The sequence below is a fragment of the Macaca fascicularis genome, chromosome 14 (assembly GCF_037993035.2).
Source record: "Macaca fascicularis isolate 582-1 chromosome 14, T2T-MFA8v1.1".
In the NCBI taxonomy this organism is placed as follows: Eukaryota; Metazoa; Chordata; class Mammalia; order Primates; family Cercopithecidae; genus Macaca; species Macaca fascicularis.
The window spans coordinates 123,627,775-123,652,926 of record NC_088388.1 but is presented as its reverse complement, the minus strand read 5'-3'; the positions used below and the strand labels follow the sequence as shown (position 1 = coordinate 123,652,926).

At 45.4% G+C, this 25,152-nt stretch overlaps 1 protein-coding gene across 8 annotated transcripts in view; it reads right to left on the bottom strand.

Annotated features, from left to right (window-relative positions):
- The window catches only part of SLC37A2 (solute carrier family 37 member 2), a 28,674-nt gene extending 15,983 nt beyond the window's left edge, over nucleotides 1-12,691 (bottom strand). For 6 of the 8 annotated variants that reach the window (XR_012423866.1, XR_012423867.1, XM_005580047.5 and 3 more), the window contains exon 1: nucleotides 12,328-12,449. Coding sequence is in view for 4 of the 8 variants with exons in the window: in XM_005580047.5 (XP_005580104.1) it covers nucleotides 12,328-12,386 (59 nt within the window). In the remaining 4 variants the exon portion in view is untranslated. Of the gene's footprint in view, nucleotides 1-12,327; nucleotides 12,450-12,576 lie in introns of those variants that run through there. The other 2 variants (XM_074015552.1, XM_065529191.2) reach the window with 1 other exon arrangement.
- Between the last annotated feature and the right edge of the window lie 12,461 nt (nucleotides 12,692-25,152).

The following is a 25,152-nucleotide window of genomic DNA, read 5'->3' as shown; positions in this document are numbered from 1 at the left end:
ACCACTTGGGAAATAAAGGGGCATTTCCGCGAAGCCTGAATGGGCTTGGGCTACAAGGCTCCTTCTCACTTTGCCCCTGGATTGAGCTTCCTACCTGAGTCCCCACAGTCTGTCTTCTTGAGTGACTGAAGTTGCTCCTGCCCCCTCCACGGCTCTGCTAAAATGCTTTCAGTGCCTTTCCATCCCATCCAGCATGAAGGTGCAACAGTGCAGTCTGGAATCCAGGAGGCTCCACACCCCAGCCTCTCGGACCACCGGTTCCCAAAGGTGCACATGTGGGTCAGAGAGGTCCTCTAGGGACTCAGGTTGTCTAGGGAAGCTGGGGCTACTCCAAGTGCCTGTCACAGTGACTGACATGGGCAAGCTTGTGGCAACAATGTTTTCCAGGTTCCACCTATTGCCATACGGCTCATGACTCTTAGTTCAGGGACTTCTAGAATCTGAGGGCAATCCTCTGAGAGACTTTGAAGAGGATGTCCAGCTGGCCTTCTGTAAAGAGCAATGGATGGAAGAACCCTGCAGCCCTACAGATAGCACCCACCAAGCCCTGCCTGGGATGCACCTGGTTCAGGGGGAGGTGGGAAGCTTTGCGTGGCACCTCTCACTAATTGCCTGTGTAGCCTCCCGGGAATCCCTAAGCCTTTTTTTTTTGCCTCTGGTTTCCTCATCAGTTACACATGGCTGCTAGCATCAACCCTGTCTGTCCCACAAGAGAACACAGCATGACTCTCCCCCAGTCCCCAGGTCCCTGGTTATACTGCCGCTGAGGCCCCCCAGTCAGTGGGACCAGCCTTCATGACCACATGGACGCGCCAGGGCCTTTGCCAAGATGTTTGACCACTGATCATGGTGACAAATCAGATCCTCTCAGTGTCTGAAAGATCCCTGGGGGCCTCGGGGCCCCAGCTACGACTGTTCTTTCATCACAGGCTCGGCAGTGAAGCCCTTGCTGGCTACGTAGCCTGGTGTTGACTAGGAAGCCAGACTGCACCTCCACACTCACGCTGAGCCCTCCCAGGGCTGGTCAGAGCCAATGGGGGCCTGGAGGCACAGCCTGCTGCTAGCACCACTTCCCCTCCCACCCCACTCCCCCCGCTGCACTGTGTCAACTCCAGCCTGCCCTCCCCGACTCCGCTGCTTGTGGCCCCAGGTATTCTTCCTTATTTGCCCCATGGCCCTTTTGTCTGGAGTCCTGTCCCTGCCAACCTCAGTAGGAGGAGCTGTGCCCATTTCTAACATCTTGATTCTCTTTGGCCGAAGCGAGGCTGCTCTCCCATGCATCCCTGTGCCCATCCTGCACCAGGCACCATGCTACAATCCAGCACTAGCAAGAGAATCTATGAGCGGGATCTCCACCTGCCTGGGCGCACAGGTCAGCCGGGAAACAGTTAGACCTGGTGTGATGACACTATAAGAGAGAGCCCTAGATGACACAGAGGAGAGACTCCGAGCCAGAAGGAGGGAGCAGTGTCGGGAAAGGATTCCTGGAGCTGAGGCTTCAAAAACAAGCAGGACGAGGCCAAGCCAAGCACAGCTGGGGCAGGGAGGACTGCCAGGGAGAGGAAGCAGCGCGCACGAAGGCATGGAGGTGTGAAATGACACTACCTGTTTGGGGAACTCTGTCTCGGTGGGGATATCTGAAGGGTGAAACTAAGTCAAGCAGAGGAGCAGAGGTGGCTGGGAAGGGCAGGGGCCTCAGGTGGCATGGCACAGGGCCTCAGATGCCAAGCTGTGGCATTTAGGCTATCTGTGGAGGTGATGGGAAGCCACTGAAGAGAGCGGGAGTTCCCAGGTCAGCGGCTCTGAACCCCAGCCAGCCTAAGCCAGGTGAAGACCCAGGGCTGTGCCCTGTAGGTTTTGGTGGGAAGCGCAGACAGGCTTCCTCACTAAGGCTCAAGGCCAGTTCCCTGGGCCTTTTTCATCCTGCCAGCCACTCCCAGGCACATGGCAGCATCACAGGGGACCCCAGGTGGTGGATGTCTATAAGAGAAAAGAGTAAGGACTTGGGAATCAGGCAAAAGTTGGTTTCATTCCTTATATCTTTTTACTCATCGGAAAAGCAGAGTCTGTCACCTTTCTCAGAACTACTAATGGGTTAGTGAGATGCACCTAACCAGTCTGAAATTGCTCCTGATGCCCAGCAAGCGCTTAGATGACAGCTAGTGTGCTTCCAATTTTCAGACGAGGAAGAAGGGCTGGAGGTGTGGAGGCGGCCCACATTGCTCTGTTAGGGGAGCCAAGTGGGGTCAGGAGCTGAACCAAACTCTCCTGGGAAGTGGAGGTTCTAGGCCCTGGATTTACCTGGAAGGCAGAGATGTGGCTGCCAGCCTGGGACCCTCCACCCCACCTCCCACTGTGCATAGCTGGGTCTAGATGAACATAAGGATTCTCTGGCTCCTAGAGCTCTGGCCTTGCCTGTGGTGGGCTCTAGGGCTTCTTGGGGAGCCTACAGTGGGACATAGGGGAGACTCCAGCCCTGGGGCCCTCCCACCTGCTCCCCTGGGCAGACAGGAATGTCAGCAGGGGTCCCCACTTGCATCCTGACCTGGTAGGTTCCAAGATTCCAGCCCTGCCCTCCTCCAGGTGGTGGCCTGATATCCCTGTCAGCTCTGACCCCAACTCCCTGAAATCCACCACCTGGAGTCCCCCATGATCTGCCGGTAGAAAACCTGACACACCCAAGGTAGCAGGAGAGTCATGAGTCTTGGGGGTGCAGGGGGTCCTCAGCTGTGTTTTGTGACACTAGGCCTGGCACTGGCCACTTCTGGGACTTCCTTCCTGGCCTCCAGAGGGATGGAGGGACGAGCTCAAAGTCACACCACTCGCTGGGCATGGCATAGTTGGAGCTGGGCCTCCTCCGAGTCTGGTGCTCTATCCATTCCCCATTGTCAGGGCCTCCTCCGAGTCTGGTGCTCTATCCATTCCCCATTGTCAGGGCCTCCTCCGAGTCTGGTGCTCTATCCATTCCCCTTTCTCTACCGAAGAGAAAGATCAAGGTGCCATGGTCCACAGGAGACTGGGAACTTCGGTCAGGCTAAGGGCTAGGCTAGACGGAGGCCAAGACTGCCAAGCTCACACTAGCTTCAGGAAGGCAGCTGATGCGCTCCTGCATTTAGAACCCGCAGGTTTCACTTCTCCTGTCACCAGTCCTTCCCTCATGAGTCAAGAGGTCCCAGAAAAGAAGCAGGGCACAGAATATGAAGAGTCAGGCCTTGCCTAGCTGGCCCCAGGGTGGCTATGACAGGGAGGATGCCACCCAGGGGCTGGGCCAGGCTGGGCCAGGCTGGGCAAGTAGGCCAATGACCAAAGGATGGAGGGGAAGATCCCCGGCTGCTCCAGATGGGGTGGCTGTCTCATGGCCCTCAAAGACTTTGTTAGCAAGAGGTGGCACTTCTCAGAACCCACCTCCCCCCACCGGATACTGGTTACTGAATAACCAAGTTAGATAGAGAGGTCGACTAGCTATCTCTTAACTATTAGCTGACAGTCCAACCTACTCTTTCGAAGAAGCCCGATAATAACTTTATTGACCTCGTTGAGACTTTGCACTAGGAATGCTTCTGGGGTAAAAATCAAGAAATGGCATCTCCCAAAGCAGCAACAGATTAGAAACAAACAAACAAAACCCCCAAAAGACCAACTGCCACCACCACTGCAACAGCAAAAACCAAGAAACAGCCCAGCAGAGGGACGCTGCTCCCGGGATGTCAGAAAGCCCCTGTTCCCCAGTAGCTCCCTAGCCACTCCCCCGTCCCAGGCTGGACTGGCTGTGGCTACAGGTGACTTTGGCACTTGTCCTGAGAAAATGGACTCAGTGGCCTCTTCTCGGATGTGACTGTTCTGAGACTAAGCAGATCTGAAAAGGATAGAGGGCTGGGTACAGTAAGAACCTGGCTGGGGTCAATGGTGACAGTGCCCACCTCCCCCCGCCAAGCCCTCCACCAGCACTGGGAGATATCCTGCTAGGAAAAAGCCAGCCAGGAACAGATACCACAGGGGCAGAGCCCTAAGCCAGGCCTTTAGCATGCAAGACAGGACAAGGCTCCCTCTGGGAGGCGCAAAGCTCTCTCAGGGCAGCAGCCAGCCCCTCAGGGAACCCTCTGTTTGCTGTCCTTCCTCCAGCTGGGACGTGGGCGCATGCTCAGAGAGATCAAGTTGGCTCAGAGAGATCACGTTGGCTCAGAGCTTGCCCCGAGAGCCTTCCCAGAGAAAGAAGCCATTGGCCAGGAGCCACGAGGAACTCAGGACGTTTGAGAAGAGATTGGTGGCTCAGATGACAATCTGTTTTAGGAAAGAGGAAAATACAGGACAGATGGTTTTGCTTTGGGAAGAAAGCTGAGTAGGGGACCCTGAATGGTCAGGCAGAATGAAGACAGGCTTCATGCTGCAGCAGGGGCTCTGATCAGCAGCCGGAATAACGGGGAGGGTGGGAGTGTTGGTGGAGCTCAGAAGAGGCAGCCAACAGGTTTTAACTCGGTGTCTCTTCTGAAGAAAGGTTGTGTAAATAGCACTGATGGAAGCATGTTGATGATGGCAGAGCTGCAGTCCTGCTTAGAGGTGTAGGAGGATGGCCTTCCTTCTCCTGAGCAGGAATGGTCCAGGGGACAAGACCTGAGCCAAAAGCCAACAGGAGAGTAGTAACACTGCCCCCCCACCCCCGCCCCACCCCACACACACACCAACTTAGTGTCTGTGTCTGTTAGTGACTCAGATAGGACGTCCTGGGCTTCAGGGACTCTACGCCTGGTGTCTGTCCTCAATTCTGCTGTTACTTTGGGACTGTCAACTCTGACCCCAGCTCTCAGTTGATACAGAAACTTGACTGGAAAAAACAAGGCCTTGGCCAACCATACAGACTATTTCAAAACCTTGCTGCTACCTTCCAGACCAGCCCACAGGGCCTGAGTCAGATAGCCCCACCCCAGGCCAGTGAGGTGCACGCCAGTCCACTGTAGGGAGGGAAAGAGGAAACAGCACGGTGGAAGAGGAAGCCCAAAAAGCAGCTGGGGGAGAAGCTGCTGTCACGAGGGGTGGGGGATGGGACCTCCACAGGCTCACATGCCCCTTCTGGGGGGCCAGAGTAGGGATCACGGGCTGAGCCTCCAGGTTCTCCCCAGGAGCCCTCATTTCCTATTCCAAGCAGCCTCTTCCCATCAAAGCTCATTTTAAGCAGCCCTTTCTGCTGCCCTTACCATGCACCTCTTTGCAGTCAGCAGGAAAGTAAGATATGAGAGAGCTAGCCCACAGAACAAGGAAACGGACCTCAGACTTCAAGCAAAATTGGCTGAGTCCTTATTTCTGGTTCTGCCACTTCACGTGACATTGGGCAAGTTGTTGTACGTCTCTAAGCCTCAGTTTGATCTTCCTTTAAATAAGATCATACACTCCTGCTGAACGAGAGTGTTATAAAGATTAAATGAGATATCCTGGATGTGAAAGTGTCTGGCACACAGGTTATCTCTCGGTATGCGTTTGAATGTCTTTCTCCTGCGTCCTCCTCAGGGTGGGCACCAGGAACCGGCAGTGAAAGCCCTTAGCTAACTCCATAGGGCAGAACCATCCGTCCTAGCTCAGCTGTGGCCTTTTCCAGCTCACAGGGGAAGATCGAGGTGTGGGAAGCTCACAGCTCCTGCTTTTCCTGCCTGCCCAATTAGCCCTCCTGCCCATTCCTGCTCATCCAGCTGTGGTCACCCTGGTATTTCCTCCCACAGGCTTTTCTTATGCACGTTCTGGGCTGTCCCCTCAGAGGGCCCCAGGAAATGGGCCCAGCCCCATAAGGACCAGCCGCAGTCATTTCCCATGCTGCCAGGCGCTCCCAGACACACCCGCACAGACACTGGCACAAAAGGCAGGAACCAGCCAGGCTCCGGGCTGGGGAACCTCCGGTGCTCTGTGGCTCTGAAACGCCATGGACAAGCCACTCATCATCATCCTGACAAGGAAGGCCTAACAGGAGGAGGACAGCAACATCTTCCTGGGCAGAAACTCCGCCGTCTCTGACTTTTGCTTGGATGTCTGCAGCTGTCTCCACACACCTGGCGCCATATGACTCCAAGCCTCCCGTCCAGGGGTGCCCTTTGTTCCTGCCAGCTGGAGCTACATGTTACTACTTCATAGACAGGGGACGGGCCATGTCTCCACTTGCATGCCTTTGCCGGCTCTGTGACCTCTGCTCAGAACACCTCCAGATCCAAGTCAAAGACTTCCTTCTCCTAATGGAGATGAATCTCTCCCTTCACAGAAATATATAAGCACCTAGCCAATACCAAGTATGCTAGACACTGGGCTAAGTGCTTTAAGCAGTTCCTCATTTAACTTCACCAAAACCCTGTGATATAGGTACATCATTATTTCCATTTCATAGATAAGGAAATTGAGCCTTATTGGAGATGTTAAGTGATTTGTCCAAGGCCAAATGGCCATGTAATCTTTTCCCCACCCAACGCTATCATTAGGAAGGCAGTGGAAAGACCATGGGCTTACGAGTCAGACTAATCTTGATTCCAACTCCAGCTCAGTCATTTATCAGCTGTGTGGCGCTGGACAGGCTTACATAACTGCTCTGTGCCTCATTATACTCATATGTTCCACAGGGAAGCTAACATTCACCTTGCAGTTCCACAAGAATTACAAATAAACAATGCCTGGCACAAAGTAGTAGGAAAAGCAAATAGAATATAGTCAATCATTAGTGTTTACTCAGTGCTTCACATCAGCCTGGCACTGACCTAAGTACCTTACACATAGTACCTCATTTCAACCTCAAAACACTCGTGTGATACAGGTATTATTATTACCCTCATTTTACAGAGGAGGAGTCCAAGGCCCAGGGCCAATCCACTTTCAGCTTCCTGTTCTGTCTTCTTCACTTCTTAAATGGGGGACATGTGAAAGCAGTTAAATGTGACAGAGACTTGATTTCTCATTTTCAGACTATAAGTCTTTATTTTTATTTGTCTCCACCCTGGACTGTATTTTGATTAGCACAGGAAAGGTGAATGGGTTAATATGTATCTGTAATAATAACATCATCATCACTAATAATGATAGTAAAAGCCGCCACGTATTCCATGCTTCCTGTATGCCAGGCAATGTATACACATAATATCTAACCTTTTATGTGTTAAATGCTCAACAAGTCGTTTTCTTCAAAATCTCCCCAACCGACTTCTGCACTCCCCTTGCTGGTCCTCTGAATGACATGGCACATGGGAAATGTCATCCTTTGGCACTCAATAAGCAGAGCAGAGCCTTCCAAAATTGCTGACTATGTGTACACACCCTCTCTCCGGCTTGATTCTTAGTTCCAAGAAGGTAGAACCCTGTCTTGACTGTCTTTGCAGGCCTCAGAGCTCAGCATAATAATGGACCTACAGAAGAACTACGTGACATTTAGTGTTTGATAGGAATCCAAACCTAAACTTATCTGGAAGGAAGTAAAAGGATACCTATTGAGTACCCTCAATCAGCCACAAGACGTCAAGAATATTTCCTTATATTATCACATTTATCCTCAAGAACCCATCTGACTTTTACTGATGAGGAAACGGGGGCTCAGCAAACTCAAGGCTCACAGTGGTGAAAGGATTTCAACCCAGGTCTGTCTTAAATCCCAGAGATGTTGGGGAACACAGTAGCTGAATTCACACCTTGAGAAGTGTGAAAGTGAAGAGTGCTGGAGGCTAGAGAAAGTCATGTTATGTGTATTACTGAGCCTTCTAGAATGCTAGTGTGTTCTAGATGGTTTATGATGATCCACCCTCCCCACTCCCCATTCTCTCTGAAATGTTAGTTACTTTGGTTAAAAGATATAACCAATATACTTGAATGAGACTCTACTAGGTGCAATAGTGGCAGAGAAGTATGACTTTGTATATATCGTATTGAAACCTGTTTTTGTTTATTAAAAGGAAAAATATTACACATAAGAAAAATGACTGGTTGTTCCAGAATAAGAAAGAGAACAGTGAAGCTCAAATCTGAATGGATAAATCTGTAGGTCTGTAGAAAGAAAATTTGATTTGTCTTAGATTATATTACATGCAAACAGTAAGTCTGAAAATAAGCAATTAAATGCGTTAAAATTTTGCCAAAGTTGGCAAAATCTTGATGAGTTTGAATATTTAATTTAAAAAGAGGGAGGGCTCCTGGAAAACCACAAAGATTTGTTCTTTCATCTTTTAAAAAGAGAGGTGCTAGAAATAATTAGATTTATTTAATATGTTAACATTGATCAATTGCTTAGAAATAATTGTCAAGTCAGAAGAGATGCTCAGCCTTCTCTAGGTTAAATCTATATTGGTAAAATATTATTATTTATCTAAATATTTGAGAAATTATATGCTATATGAGAGTTGTGCAGATTTCTCAATGCCCTCTCTGTACATGACATGTTTCTATTTATCAGCACCCTGATGGTGCCTTCCCTGATGACAACAGTATATATGTGTTACTAGTCACGATTTCAATTATTATTTAAAATGTTACTGGAGGCTGGGCACAGTGGCTCACGCCTGCAATCCTGGCACTTTGGGAGGATGAGGTGGGAAGATAAGGTAGGAGGATGGCTTTAGGCCAGGAGTTTGAGACCAGCCTGGGCGACATAGCCAGACCCTGTCTCTATAAAAATAAAAAACTTAGCTGGGTGTGGTGGTGCATGCCTGTAGTCCCAGCTACTTAGGAGGCTGAGGCAAGAGGATCCCTTGAGCCCAGGAGTTTGAGGCTGCAGCGAGCTATGATTGTGCCACTGCACTACAATCTGGGTGACAGGGCAAGACTCTGTCTCGAAAAAATAAAATAAAATAAAATAATAAAATAAGTTACTGGGCTGCAACTTTCCTTCTTTAATTTAAATCTAGCATCTTCCAGGCCACTGGTTTTCAACTGGAGTTGTACATCAGCCTTTCCTATGCAGTTTTATTAAAATACAGATGTTCAGGACTTACCTCAAGCTCACTGAGTATCTTCAGTCGATATTCTTGGCATTTTATGTAAATTATATCTCAGAAATTTTATCTATTATAAGATTTTTTCTCTGTAAAAGTCATGTTCATTTTTATAAATTAATATCATGTTCATTGTGTTTTTTGAAATTAGCCTTATATTTTTAGACATTGTCTAGATTTTTTTGTTGTTTGGATTAGCATCTTTTTGTTTTGCATACCACAGAAGCAACCAAATTTCCTTGTCAGTTGCATTATTCTTGTCATGAATTCTTATCAGATCATTCATTCTTGAAAATTATCAGTAATAAGTTAATCAACACTTTTTAAGTCTCTGTCACCTACAGAGAGTTTTTATTTTACTCTGATGCTTCTTAAGGGCTCTGTATTCAGTTATAGAATAGAGGGGGAGTTTTTGTTTTTTGTTTTTTAAGAGATGGGATCTTGTTGTGTTGCCCAGACTAGAGTGCACTGGCTATTCACAGGCATGATTATAGTGCACTACAGTCCCACACTATTGGGCTCAAGGGACCCTCCCACCTCAGCCTCAGGAGTAGCTGGGACTGTAAGCATGCCACTGGGCCTGGCAGGCCAGAGTTTTTGTTTTTAACAACTGAGAACTGTCTCAGCAATTACTGAGTAATTGCTCTCGGGCATAGGCTTCTGATGGCACCACTTAGACAACATTAAGAACGTACTAGTGGACTGAGTCAGGAGTTCCAGAACTCTTTAGTCAAGGAGCAGATAAGTTTTTGAGATTGCTAACCCAAGATTCAGCGGGACAGAATTAATCACACTGGACCGCATGAACTGGTGAGGGATGGCTGTCTTCTAGGTTCAGAATATTGTTGATGTTGTTATAGTGTTCTATCTTCTGGACATATAAGGAAGACCTTTCTCTTTCTTCTTAGGCTATATTAACCCATAACAACTTAGTAGATTCTGCTTTCATAAACTGAAATGAAACACTTATAAATATATTTTTCTCCCTACCTGACTCCTCAGAATTCAGAAACTCTCATGGAATCTTCTTGCTTTTCATGGCAATATGGTTATTTGCACGGGCTGAGTAAGATTTTTTTTTTTAAACCAGTACATAATTAGAAAAATCGGTTATTCAACCAAGACCTTGCCTGGATGTTGTATTTGATCAGGATGTCTATTTAATCAGATACAACCAGCCTCCTTTAAAAACTGAGGTTCACTCTATGGAGCCAATACTAAGAAAACCCTCCCAAGAAAATGGGCTTACTGGGTTTCCAGGTTTACAAGCCAAAAGGAAGGTCACTCCCTGGCTAGCCCAGAAACTTTAGGATATTTTGGGGACCCTGAGAAGAGGAATTTGCCCAAATATATCAGTACAGTAGGTAAAACCTGGTGGAGACAGTTTCTTGACTCAGCTTCTAATGTCAGGACAATAAATAATTAAAGGCTTTAAAAAATCGAATCTAGGATTCCTTATGAAAACTTCCAGTCAAGTTTATTAACTTAACAAGGGCTATAGGGTAAAACACACTTGTAGTACCTATGTACATAATCAAGTCAAATTCAATGAGACCAGCTTTATCTTGTGATCAAGAATAATCTTTCTAGGAAATTTTAAAAAAATCAAAACAGGAGAGACTGTAGAAAAACAATGTATGTCCGTGGAAAACTATGCCTTGTCTAGCGGATAGTCCTCCAGGTTATCAGATTCCAGCTTTTAATTGACCTTGAGCTATTATAAAATTCTTTGAAGTGGTAGGTAACTGAGAAGTCACGCAAAATATGCCTGTGAAGATTATTTCAGTAGTCTTCCCTCACAACCTGTAGAAGACCATTTAGTCTCAATATTCCTAACCTATATATGAATATATTCTTTAGATTCTCTTTTTGAAATTGTAAAATATACATTATGTAAATTTTGCCATTCTAACCATTTTCAGTCTACATTTAAGTGGCATTAAGTATGTTCACATTGTCTCTCAACCATTACCATCATCCATTTCCTGAACTTGATCATGTTCCCAAACTGAAACTCCATACCCATTAAACAATAATTCCCCAATCCCCCTCTCTAAATTCTCTTTTGAACCGAAATCTTTAACATGGGTTCATTTTTATGTCTTTGTGAGAGTCAGAATTTTAACCTTTTTCTGAAAAATAACTTTTAACAGTCTCCAACTCAAAAAACACTAGGTAGATAATCTAAATTAGTGAAGAAGGCTAGAATTGATGAGAGCTCTCAACAATTAAAAAATGTGTAGGGTAGCCAATTGTCTCGTTTCGCCCAGGATTGAGAGGGTTGCTGACAAAAGACTGTTTCAAAACCAGGACAAATTGGCCATTTTAATAGCATCTGCTGTATCTAAAGGGGACTCCTCAATCCTGTTCATTTAATTTGGAAATTTAGGCCCGGTATTGCCACATCATCCATTTTTCTTTTCTTTCCTTTTTTTACTTATAGAGACAGGGAGGGGTGTGAGGGGGGAACCGGGGTGGGGGGGTGGTGGTGGTCTGGCGATGTTGGCCAGGCTGGTCTCAAACTCCTGGCCTCCTTCAATTCTCCCATCTTGGCCTCCCAAAAGTGGTGGGATTACAAAGATGAGCCACCATGCCCGGTCCACATCGTCTGTTTTTCAAGAGAAGTCTGGAATCTAGCTATTTTTGTTAAATTTTATTTGTAAATAATGGTAACTAACACAATATTTTAAAAACTGTGCAGACCAAACGGACTGCTCCAGTGGCTGACTGCCTCTAAGAGTGGCTGAAACCCCTCCACCACACCTTGCAGCCCAACATGTGGTCCCTGCGGTCAGGAAGAGAATCACTGTGAAGCCCCTCGCCCATTGCTGAGGGGCTGCCCTGCTCTGCTCTGAGAGCTGTGCCCTTTCCAGGCGCTGAAAGGCCTCCAGACGAGCTCCCAGGACCACTGAGTTCTGGCCTTGGCGTTCGAAGGCTAAAGGGGACCAAGAGGGACACTCACAAACCCCAGTGGCCACCCCTTTCCTCTACCATCCCCTGGTCTCGGTTCCCCAGCCTGCGAGCCCAGGTTCCCCAGCTGCTCAACTACAGAAAGGCGCTCTGAAAGCGCCCTGGGTGTGTGTTAGGAGGGGAGGATGGAAACGGGAAACGCTGGAGACTCTCCCCGGCAGCCTGTTCTTCACCAGTGTCACAGAGTCAGCGTCGCGGGGTCTGGGGGAGGGCGGGCGGAGTTAGGCAGGGAGGGTTATCAACCTCCGAGGTGGGCGCCGCTGGAGGAGCCCGCGACCAAGTCCCGCCAGCACCCCTGGCCAAGCGGCGACGCCAGGGCCGATCTGGGGGTGATCTCCGAGGCCCCTCGCGGCCCCCCGCAAGCCCCGAGCCCGGGAGGTCCTGGTGCGCCTCCCTCCCCTGCCCCGCTCACCAGCTGTCCCTGGAGAAGGCGCGGAAGAACCAGACTCCCGGAGCCAGAGAGGACCGCATTTTGCCCGACCGGTACCCAAGGCTGAGTCGACGGAGGAGGCTACGGAGCTGGGCGCGTGTCCCGGGCGGGACTGGCTGTCAGCGGGGTTTAAATGCCCCGCCGGCCGGCCCGCCCTGACCCCGCGGCCGGAGTACGGCAGCGCCCGCCCCCTTGCGCCTGACCGCCCTCGGGGTTGGGTCCAGCGCAAACCTGCCGGTCATCCCTAGTCCGGCCGCTGGCACCGCAGCGCTCCGGTGCTTTGCTTCCTGGCCACGGCCCGACAGCTCTGAAGTGCTGGGGCTCCCCTTTCCGCCCTGCGCTTTCTGCCTCACCGCCCGCCGGGGAACCGAAAGCAGCAATCTGGTCGCTGTCCGGTGTGACGTGCCTGCCTGCCCGCACTACCCCGCAGCGCTTCCTGTCCTGAAAAGCCGTGGGCTCCGACACGAGTGGGACATGAGATGCTGGAGGGTTGGAAGTCACACTCAGCGGCCCCGCATGACACTAATCTCAGCACTCGCACCTTCTGGGAGCGCAGGAGTTTTTTTCGTGGGCGGGGGCGGGGGGCGACAATATTTGGCCCAAACACAGCACAGGTTCAGGCTGGGGCTTCCTGCCCTGCTCATATTCCACAGGACCCCACTCTTCCCCCACTTCACAGACACTAGCCCTCACGCGCTCCCGCCATGACAATGTGGCAGTCACTCCTGCTCTGCCTTCTGGAGGCAAGCAGCCACCAGGCAGAGACTTCTGTGGTCCTGAAAGTGCCTGCCTCTAAACTGAAGATTTCAGGGTATGTTTCCACTGATAATTGTGAGATCTTGTATATGAACCCAAGGGTGAACTACAAAGGACTGCAAAGGGAAGTATTCCCCTGAGGAATAAAGTTAATAGAACATAAAATAGGAGTGTCTGAGCAAATGGGTTTCAACCCTAACCCCACCCTGCCCCTAATTCCTAGGAGTGCCCAGGCCCTATGTGCAAGGTCAGAGAAGTGGAGTAACAACTCCACCAAACAGATTAGGACCCAGAATAATGGGCTTGGCTGGTACCAGCCCTAGAATCAAGAAAAAGAGGGTAAGCAGAGTTGTAAAAGCCTCTGTTAATCCCAGGCAGTCAGGGGCATAGGTCTAGTGGCAGAAATGAAGACGGTAACACGCCAACGACAAAAGGTAAAGGAATAGAGAAAAGAAGAAAGGCAATAAGTAGAAAGGAGGCCCAAATAAGGTGCAGAGGCTTGAAACACCAAAGGACCAGTGTCATTAGTGGCGATTCACTGAATCAAACCTGATTAGACCACTCACTGTGCCTGGGGGTATGTTCATTTCACTCTTACAAGTCAGTTAGGTGGCTATTATCCAGCTAGGTAAGGTGACTCTATGTCTTGGTTTGCCTGGGACAATCCCAGGAGACACCTGCTGTCCCAGAATCTAGGAGGGACCCACTCTAGCGTCAATAATCACAAGTACCCCAGGTTAAGGTGCTCCTTTAAGGGGTGGCAAATACACCAGAGGAATGAGCTGATATCCCCAGGAAGGGAATTATTTCTCCGCTGCTTATTTCTGAGGGACTAAAGGGAAGGATAAAATTGGAATCCAGTTGAGCCAAGCAAGCAGCTGAAGTTCCTTGATGGTACATTTCAGGAGTAGGTGGACATCACCAGAGGAAGGGAAGAGACCATCTCCAGAGCTTCAGAGGTGCTGTCCAGACTTCAGTAGTGTGGAACATCTGTCTTTCCATTTGAGACAGACAGAAGCCAAGAATAAGGGTCACTCCTGCTCATTTGTCAGGAAGCTGTGTTCCTGCCTCACAGGAGACCATGCTTGTCTGAGGCTGGACTCTCAGAAAGGCATTAGGAATATGGCCTCATGGTAGTACGGCTATTGTTCACAGTGCACCAAGTAGCTGGGAGCAGGGCCGGTCCTGAAACAGACTTTGCCTTGTCACAGTTACTTCCTGTGAATTCCAGCCAAGTATCCCTGTTCAGGGGCCAGGGTGGCAGTGGGAACACTCCTACCAATGATGGAACTCTTTCCTGCTCGCTCCTGTTGGTGAGCTGGCCGATCTCTTTGTTTCCTACTGCTTGGGGGAGTGGCAAAGAGGGATATTGTGCCTCAGGGAGTGCCTTCACTCACCTACACAACCTCACCACTCTCAACTCACCTTCTTGTTATTATCAGGTCCCCCTCCCACAACCACCTCCTCAAACCCTGCAGAATGTGGACAGGATCTGAAGGAAATAAAGAGGGAGGGGAGGAGCTACTGAATCAAACGCTAAAGGAAAAGATCCTCAGTTCTTATATGGATAGCCTTATACTCTGTCAAAAAATGCTTCCTATGGTTCAGTATGAGACACTGGTGAGAAAGAAGCCATTTTACCCATCAAATAACAGTCCCTACTGCTAGCAAGTTCCATGACCACCCACAGGACTGTTGGGGTAGCCAATTGGTGTTTTATGCCCTTTAAGACACAACAACAAGTGTCTTCCCTGTTTTTTCAAAGAGACAGAAGGATCCAAATGCTTAAGTCTATGAGGACAAATGCCATAAGAATAGGCCACTAGGTAACAGAACTCCAAAATTTTATCCCATCCACAAGCATCAGTTTTTGAACATATTTGCCTCCTTCCACTTCTGTCTTACTAAACAGAGAAAAGCATATTTTTTCGTAATACAATCAAGACCCAGAGTCTTGATCAAGGGGGTAAGAATTGGGATATTAGGATAAATTGTAATTATTCAATCTTTTAAATATTCAATTTCATATTAGGCCCTTTTATTGAGAGGCAGAGTGGTGCAGTAAAAAGAACATTGGCTTGCAGTTAGAACCAAGTCTGTTCAAGATACTTACTACTTCACTAAGCCTCAGTTCCCTCCTCTGTAAAATGTGTGTAACAGCACCTACCTTACAGAGTGCTGTAAGAATCAAACATTCGTGCATATAAAAAGTGTAACAGTGCCTGGCCATATTAAGTAGGTTTGGCAAATGGAGCAATTACGTGTGCAGGAGCTAATATATTGGTATTAGGGTCAGATATTGACTGCAGCTGACAGAAACCAATGACTGTCATAAATGAGAACAAAATACAGGGGTTAAAGGATCAAAATTCTTAAAAAGGACCAATGGGTATAACAAAATAAATTTTTGACCTGCAAAATCCTTAATATCGTGTGCTTGTGTGTGTATCTGTGTATGTATGTATATATATACAACTTAACCCACTGAGTTATTGTAAGCTTTGTGGTAATACATGTTGAATAATTTGGGGTTGACAAGGATGTGTGTATGGCTTGAGTAGAGTGTCATAAAAATGAAAGAAGTTATTGTCTTAAATATGTTGGATGCTGAAATCTCACTAAGAATTACTACTAAATTCTTCCCGGCTAACACAGTCAAAAGATAGATAAGCAAGGTGACCAAAGGTATTCAAAAATATTTTATTTCTCAATAGAAGTCAAACTTCTGGAATGCTTAGCAAAGAACATTCCAGCCCTTATATAACTGGCCAAAAGTAGGGGCTTCAATGTACTGAAGACTAGATTGATGGTTCATAATGGCCTGAAGAATGGGCTTTGGAGACCTATCAGTCCACTGACAGGGCAGCCCTGCTTTCAAATGGTCAACCTCCTTAGGATACCAGTAGTGACAGCAGGTATATACAAAGACAGCCTGACAGCCAGTAGTCTTTAGGAAGAGAAGAGAAGGATGGAGAAATTGTTAAATTATTAAAATTTCCCAAAGTCACCTTGTTTAGAGGAAAAATTAAAAGGAATATATGGTAATGACAAAAGTGAGGTAGTCTCAGCCTGGTCACACAGCTGGGGACAGTTTTTAGTTGTTCTAGTATCTGAAAGTAACCATTCACTTACTTGCTTAATAAACATTTGTTGTCTGTAATCCCAGCACTTTGGGAGGCCAAGGTGGGAGGATCACCTGAGGTCAGGAGTTCAAAACCAGCCTGGCCAACAAGATGAAACCCCGTCTCTTCTGAAAATACAAAAATTAGCCAGGTGTGCTGGCACGCGCCTGTAATCCCAGCTACTCAGGAGGCTGAGGCAGCCGAGTCACTTGAACCCAGGAGGCAGAGGTTTCAATGAGCTGAGATCGTGCCACTGGGCTCCAGCCTGGGAGACACAGCAAGAGTCCGTCTCAATAAATAAATAAGTAAATAGCATTTGTTAAGTGACAACTATGTGCCAAGCACAGTGCTATGTGCTGAGGATACATTAATGAAAAAGACAGGCCGGGCACAGTGGCTCACGCCTGTAATCCCAGGACTTTGGGAGGTCGAGGCGGGCGGATCACCAGGTCAACAGATCGAGACCATCCTGACTAACACTGTGAAACCCCGTCTCTACTAAAAAAAAAAAAAAAATACAAAAAATAAAATTAGCTGGGCGTGGTGGTGGGCGCCTGTAGTCCCAGCTACTCAGGAGGCTGAGGCAGGAGAATGGCGTGAAGCCGGAGGGGCGGAGCTTGCAGTGAGCCAAGATCGAGCCACTGCACTCCAGCCTGGGCAACAGAGCGAGACTCCGTCTCAAAAAAAAAGTCAGACATAGTCCCTAATCCCAAAGAATTTACAGTCAAATGGGACAGAGATGTATAGAGATAATCCCACTTCAAACAACTTGGCAGAAGAGATCAACTCAAACAAGAAATACGTTATATAAAGAAGAAAATGTTCATATGGTGGCACTGATCAAATAACTCCGGGAGACTCTCAGAAGGCTTACTGTAGACAATATAAGAACTAGGTTTGAAGAATAGCTAAGTGCATACCAAGCGAAGAGGAAAAAGGTTGAACCGGAAAATTGCATGTGCAAAACAAGGAATCATGAAAAAGCACGGTACATTGAAGAAATGGTGCATGAGACATTCTTTGTAGCTGGTGAGTACGTGTGCAAGGTGGGGAGCTGCAGAAGATATGACTTATTACATGTGGTGAGACAGTGAAGAACCTTCAATGTCAACAATAAGGGGTTGGAACTGTATTCTTTAGAGAGTTGGTTGCTATAAGACAGCTTTAGAAGGGTAAAGACAGGATCAGATTTATGTTTTCAGAGGAGAAATGGCCATTTAACGGGGCTTTGTCAGACTTCCAGTTCTGGATGAAGACAGAAGAGATACACTTCTCTCTATTCTTCTTGCTAAGTACCATTAAAAACCATGGACATTATATATAAAGCAAGCATAAGAAAACTCTGAAAAGTGGAGACAAGACAGATCAGTGAGGGACCTTGAGATCTAAGGAAAGACACGGTGGTGAGTTATCTGGGTTTGATTTTGGCTTCATATATCTCAGACTGGGTGCTGAAGAAGCCAGGAAATCCAGAAGCACCAATGACACAGACAGAACACCAAAGCTCAAAGAAATGCTGGCTCTGTCTAGCCACGGGACCAAGGAAGGGGCAGCCTAGCAATAACCACCCTGCTCCAACTAAACCTCACAGAAAACACTGCAGCCCCACCCCACCTTATCAGCAAAGGCCAGTGGGGAACCTAGACTTCCACTTGCACCTGGCTGTAATGAGGGGTGCCCCCCCGCCCACCGCCTGGCTGGTATCAGAGAACTCCAATGGGAAAGCAGGACTTTCACCACTTTCCAATGGCAAAGAGCACCCCACCCCAACCACCAAGGTGTCATTGGAGGTCACATGGGGAGCAGTAAGGAGCCCATACAGGGCAATATCAATGGAGGCCTAGTGGAGAGCCAGAACTCCCACCTTTTCAAGCAGTAATGAGGTGCCCTACCCTGCCTCCCTCCACCAGGGATGTTAACAGAGGCCAAATGGGAAACCTGGACTTTCACCCCCCCACCCCTGGCAGAGGAGATAAAAAACATTACCCAAATATATGCTGTCACTTTTCTAAGAAACTAAAATACACTTACCATACATTTACTGCACTTCTGGGCATTTATCCCAGATAACTGAAAATTTCCATCCATACAAAAACCTGTACATGAATTGTCCATAGCAGCTTTATCTATAATAACAAAAACCTGGAAATAACAAATATGCCCCTCAATAAAGTTAAACTAATTGTGGTACATTCATACCATGAAATACTACTCAACAATAAAAAGAAATGAACTATTGACACAATGGCATTATGCCAAGTGAAAAAAAAATCCATCTCAAAAGGTCACATACTGTATGATTTCATAACAATCTCAACATGACAAAATCATAAAAATGGAAAAGGGATTAGAGATGGACAGGAGTTAAGGAAGGTGGTGGCTGAGAGGGGTGTAACTTTATAGGGGTAACACAAGGGAGGTCTTTGTGGTGATGGAATAATTCTGTTTTGTTTGCATTGGTGTTTACGCAAATCAATGCATGTGATAAAACAGCAGACACAGACATACTGTACTATGGTTATGTCAAATGTAATCACTGGGGAAAACTGTAAAGGAACCACAAACTCTTTGACCTGTTTCTGTAACTCCCTGTGAATCTATCCTTATTTATAAAAGTCTTACAAAGTTGAAAGAGAAAGCTCTATGTCAACTTTAATTTCCTTTTAGTAGTTCTCAGTTTTCTAATTCCAGAAACAGGATGGGAGAAATTCACCTTTTAAGTAGAAATCTTTCCTTTGGAGAATATGCTATGGAGCAGCATGGTCAGCTGCCCATAGTAACTCAAGTACCTCACTAGCAATACAGATTTCAGTACTGTGCCTTAGATTCCAAGTTGTAATACTTGTTTTTTTTCTTCAACTTTTAAGCTCAGGGGTACATGTGCAGGATGTGCAGGGTCGTTACATAGGTAAATATGTGCCATGATGGTTTGCTGTACAGATCATCCCCTCACCTAGGGATTAAGCCCAGCTATTCTTCCTGGTTTTCTCCCTCCGCTCCCTGCCAGTGCCACCCCCACCCCTGCCCCGCCTCTGACAGGCCCCAGTGTGTTGTTCTCTCCATGTGTCTGTGTGTTCTCATCATTCAGCTCCCACATATAAGTGAGAACATGCAGTGTTTGGTTTTCTGTTCCTGCATTAGTTTGCTGAGGATAATGGCCTCCAGTTCCATCCATGTTCCTGCAAAGGACAAGATCTTGTTCCTTTTTATGGCTGCATAGTATTCCATGGCACATATGTACCAGATTTTCTTTATCCAGTCTATCACTGATGGGCATTTGGGTTGATTCCATGCCTTTGCTGTTGTGAATAGTGCTGCAATGAACATATCTGTGCATATATCTTCATAACAGAATGATTTATATTCCTTTGGGTATATACCTAGTAATGGGATTGCTGGGTCAAATGGTATTTCTGTCTGTAGGTCTTTGAGGAATTGCCACACTGTCTTCCACAATGGTTGAACGAATTCATACTCCCATCAGCAGTGTAAAAGGGTTCTTTTTTCTCTGCAATCTTGCCAGCATCTGTTTTTTGACATTTTAATAATAGCCATTCGGACTGGCATGAGATGGTATCTCACTGTGGTTTTGATTTGCATTTCTTTAGTGATCAGTGATGTTGAGCTATTTTTTTTAAAGGTGTAACTCCGCTTTTATCGAACAGCTTCATCGGCACCTCTAGAATACTCCTTCCTATTACTCAGACAAACAAATTTAACTTGCAGAGAACAGACATGCCTGGTTCACACAGTGATGTTGGTGGAAAGATGAGATAGAAGCTCTCCCCAAGGGCCACTCCATTTGTAGGAGCAGATTCCTTCTTATCATGTGGGACTAACCTCTGTTTCTGTGACCAATTAAGCCTATGATAGGCTTCATTAGGCCTAAGATAGGCTCAAGGAAGTTGTGGGAATGCCTCCCTGCCTTACACTGCTCCTCAGGTCTACAACTAGGAATGTATTCTCATTGTAACATCATGAAGCAAGAGGAATGAAACAGGGAGAACAGGTTGAACAAATGAAAATGGAAATGGGTTTAGAAATCAAAAGCATGTGACTTCAAGAACTATGATGCTTTTCACAGGCAAGGACTGAAAGGTCTTCAAGGGAAGAGTTTTATTAGTCAGATTAAAGAAGGTCTGAATAAACAAAACAGCACTACACAATAAAGCCTGAAGATATCCTTGCTGCCTCTAGATGTCTACAGCAGCCCCAACAGGTAGGCCCCAGATCTGGAAAAACTTGACTCTTCCATCTGCTTTGTCCCAGCAAAAGCTTCATCCTAGAATTTCCCTACAACTCTTCAACATTGGCCTGAGAGCCCTGGCTCCTAGTACACGGTTGGCATTCCTTATTGTAAAATATATGAAGGCCAGGCTACAAGACTCAGGAATCAAGATCAAGATGGAAATTTCTGGGAAAAGAGTGCTGATCCACTCTACCTTCTTAGAAACTCATTCTCAAGCCCAAATGTTTCTTTCTTCAGAATTAAGTAACATCCAAATGTTCACTGTATGCCAAAGCATGCTCTACTAATTTCTATTTTCTTTCTTTTTTTTTTAATTAAAATAATTTGTTTTAGAGACAGGATCTTTCTCTGCCACCTAGGCTGGAGTGTAGTGGTGCTACCATAGCTCACTGCAGCCTCGAACTCCTGGGCTCAAGTGATCCTCTCATCTCAGCCTCCTGGGTAGCTGGAACTACAGGCATGTACCATCATGCCCAATTAATTTATTTTTTTTATTTTTGCTTTTTTAGAGATAAGGGTCTCACTATGTTGCCCAGGCTGGTCTCTACTCCTGGCCTCAAGTGATCCTCCCCCTTCAGCCTTGGGATGACAGGTGAGAGCCACCATGTCCAGCGTGTCTGGTATTTTCTGATCACTGTTACTAAACCTTTTCTCCCCCTTCTTAGTAATGAATTGAAACAAGTACTTCCTAGTTTATGATGACAGAGTTTCAGCTAGAGAGAAACGGACATGCCCAGATATCTCTAGAAAAGCCAGAAAACACTTCAGTTTCTTTCAAGTTCTTGTCTTATCAAGTCCTTGTCTACTGCACAGAATGAAATTTAAGGCGCATGCGCACACACACACACACCCCTCAAAATTTAACAATCGAATCACGTTGAAAACAGATGCACTATGAACAAATACACAGTCCAGTTAACAAGTATTTTAAAAGTTAAATCTGAAATTCCTTATGAAAACTTCCAGCAATGTAAACTGAAGAAGACTTATATGGTAAATTAACATGCTTACCGTACTTATAATGAGATCCACTCTAATGAGACTAGCCTTATTTTGTGATCAAGCATAGTCTTTCTTTGAGACTATTTTGATCAAAATGGGAGAGGATGTAGAAAAAAATTTATGTTTCAGTGGAAAATAATGTATTAACTAGAGGACACTCCTCTAAAGTGATCTGATTTTAGCCTAAAGTTCTCTTTGGTTTACCAATTCTGCAAACTGTAGATAAATGTGAAAAAGATCAGTTTTGCCTCCATTTGCACATTCAATCCAACATTCCTTTATCTATATAAATTTGTGCATTTTTTTCCTTTTTTCTTGGACCCAGTTGAAACATCTACTTATTTCCCTCATGAATTAAATGTTTAATGCATGTTCACCTTTATATCTGTATGAGTCATTATTTTACCTTTTTATGAAAATTATCTTTTAAGATATATAAACATTATCATATAATTCAGAAAACTTCTATGCTAAATAGTTACGATGGTACTAGTACTTTGCCTTAAGAGTTATTAGAATTTTAAGACTGAGAATTTGAAGAACATTTCAGGCAAACAAAAGGCCTGTTAATCCTAAGGGACTCTCCTGGTAATGGACCTAGCCAGCTTCTAGAGTCCCCAAGGAGAGGCCGGACTCAGTCCCATGTGATTCACGCAGGGGCAATACCCAACTTGTAACCAATCCCAGTGAATCTATCATCCTACCTGGCAAGGCTTACAGTCCCAACTATTCAATTGAAGAAAGGCTCCTGGGAAACACAGAAGCATGACGTGTAATGGTAACCGGGATAAACGGCTCATGGATCCAAAGCAATGTGTCTTGAAATAAGCATCACAACCCACTTCCTGTGTGTCCTATAGCAGAACTATATACCACACGCTATACCACAACCTGAATAAATTCCCTATCCCTGCTGCCTCAGTGGGCCAGGTAGTAGTGATATGGATCCAATTATATCCTACTTCTGGAGTCAAACTAAGCTGTATTAACAGCTATTCATCTCTACCTTTCTATTTTGCTAATGGTGAAAAGGAAGAGGTAGGTCAGGGGTTCAGAAAATGTAATACATATAAAAATACATATTCACAAAGCATTAACTCAGTCTCCAGCTATCATGGTTTACCTGCATCAGATTACATTCCTTGATGAATGGATTTTTCCAACGTGAGCCACTGTTCAGTTTTCAGAGACCCATGTCTAGCTAAACTACTGATTCCTATTGTGTTGGCTTAAGTTCCAATCTTGCTCCACTTCAAACTCTGTTTTTCATTGTTAATCTTAGCTCAGTCCTGGTCCTTGCCTTGTATCTGTGTTATCCCCCTCTTAGTCTTAGCTCTGTTTCGGATCCCCCCTTATCTACCATCCCTGACCCAAGTTACTTATAAGGTAAGAACAAGGAGTTACAGCCATGTGAGAAAACACTCTAAGCCCTAAAAGACAGAGCTATATCAGAGTCAAGGTTTATGTGTAGGATGTAACGTCTTCATGTGTGAAAGAAAAAGTGGTATTGATCATGTGTATGGCAAATGCTTTGAACTCATTAGAGAAAACACTGTGCCCACCTGGCAAAAAAGGACAGACATGTCCTCCTCCTCCAGCTGAACCATAACTCAATTCTCGCAATGTGATAAGATGGGTGTAACTTGTCAGATGAGGGTACCTACAGCTTTGAACCAGGAAGGATCTAAACACAGGCATCATCTAACCATCAGGTTTAGCAATAAAGAAGGCATGCTAATTTGCAATCTAAATGGCACACCCATCCATTGGGCAAACTTTTCCTTTGCTCCTCCACCTTCAAAACAAAAATCTGGTTTTAGTGGTAAGTAGGCTCAGTGTAGGATGGAGCACTGAATAAGATCAAATAGCCAAATGCAAATCAAATGTTAATGTCATCATAACCTAGGAACATAGAAAACCTCTCTTAGGCAATAACTGAAAAAGCCAAATCGGATGTCCCTGTGTTCCTATGCCTAACTAGCTTATTCTGGCTAAAATATCTGAAACATCAAGGATTCCACATGTAGCCAATGTAACGGAAGAAGGCCTCCCCTCTTGAACTGTTAAGCAAGAACTATGAGAAATGAGTAGTAATATTCACATATGCAGGACAGACGACATGTAATAGTGGTAGTAATTATGATAATAAAGATACTAATTCTGATTATTAGTTTCCAACACTTCCTGTACTTACCATGTGCCAGGCACTATGCTAACTACTTTCTCATGTAATCCTCACCACAACTCTATGAGGTAAGTACTATTACTATTCTCAATTTGCAGATGATAAAACTGAGGCTCAGACCTAAATATTAATAACTGGCTTAAGGTCACATGGCTGATATATGATAAAACCAGAATTTAAACTGTGAACACAATCCTAACCACAATCCTTGATGTTACAAACTATCCCATAGAAACAGGGCCTTTGAAGACAGCAAGAAAAAGCTGACAAGAAAGAGCAATTTTTCAATCTCTACAGACTCTATTCAGAGGGAAGAGAGAAATACAAAGGACTTTTACCATCTCTGAATTGAATCACATATTCTCTCTTACCCCCAACTCACCCTAAGGTTTCAAAACTGCTTTTACAAAATTACCATTTCATTCTTTCTGTCATTAATGTTCTCCATGGTCTTTCATCCCTGATTTCTCAACTTTTATATGCCTTGGAATTCACTAGTTATAGTTTATAAAACCAGGTAGCTATGTGCCTATCTAATTACTTAGGATGTGAGCTATGCGAAGGAGCTTCTGGTCTCTTGAATAAACCTCAATTCTATTTAATCAGTCTTTCTTATAGAAAGGTCAAAAACCACTGTAGCCTCTAGGTTCTAGTCACCACCTAATAATAACTATGTTAGAAGTCCCAGAACTAAGGGATACCACTTTCCCATCCAAATCTCCTAATATTTGGGAGAGTGAAAAGGAAGACAATTATACAGTCAATAAAATTATTTCAGATTTAAGTTTTTTGAAGTAAATAACTTTAAAAAACTCAAACATACACAAAAATAGAGAATAGCATGATGAAACTCCACAAACCTGTCACCTAGATTCACTATCATCAAGCTGTGGCCACATTTACTTCATCTATCTTTTTGGCCCATTTTACTGAATTATTTTAAAGTAAATCTCAAACATAATTTCATCCCTATATACTTCAGAAGCCATCTCTGTATATTTTTTGTATATAACCACAATGCCATCAACGTACCTAACAAAATGAATCACTTAGATTCTATTCAAATTCCTCTGATTGCTTCAAAGTTATTTTTTTCAGACTGTTTCTTCACATCAGGATCCAAACAAGGTCCATACATTATATTTAGTGGTTGCTAACTCTATACATTTGTCTAGAGCCATCCCCTCATTTTTAAAATTCAAGCCCTTAACTTGCCAAACAAATTGGCTTAATTTTCCTAGAGAATTTCCCATATTCTGGATTTCTGCATTTTCGTGGCATAATCTAACTTGTTTCCTTGTATTTCCTATAAATGGAATCCTCACGGCTTTTCTCATTACATATTATCATCATCTAAACCACAAAATAGTTGAGTGATTATGTTCTTAATTCCCTCAAGGATGGTTCATAAATAACTAGTACCATTCTAGATCAACAGGAGAGAAGTTAATTTATTATATACAATGGATTCCTTAGAACATTAGGGCTTTTCT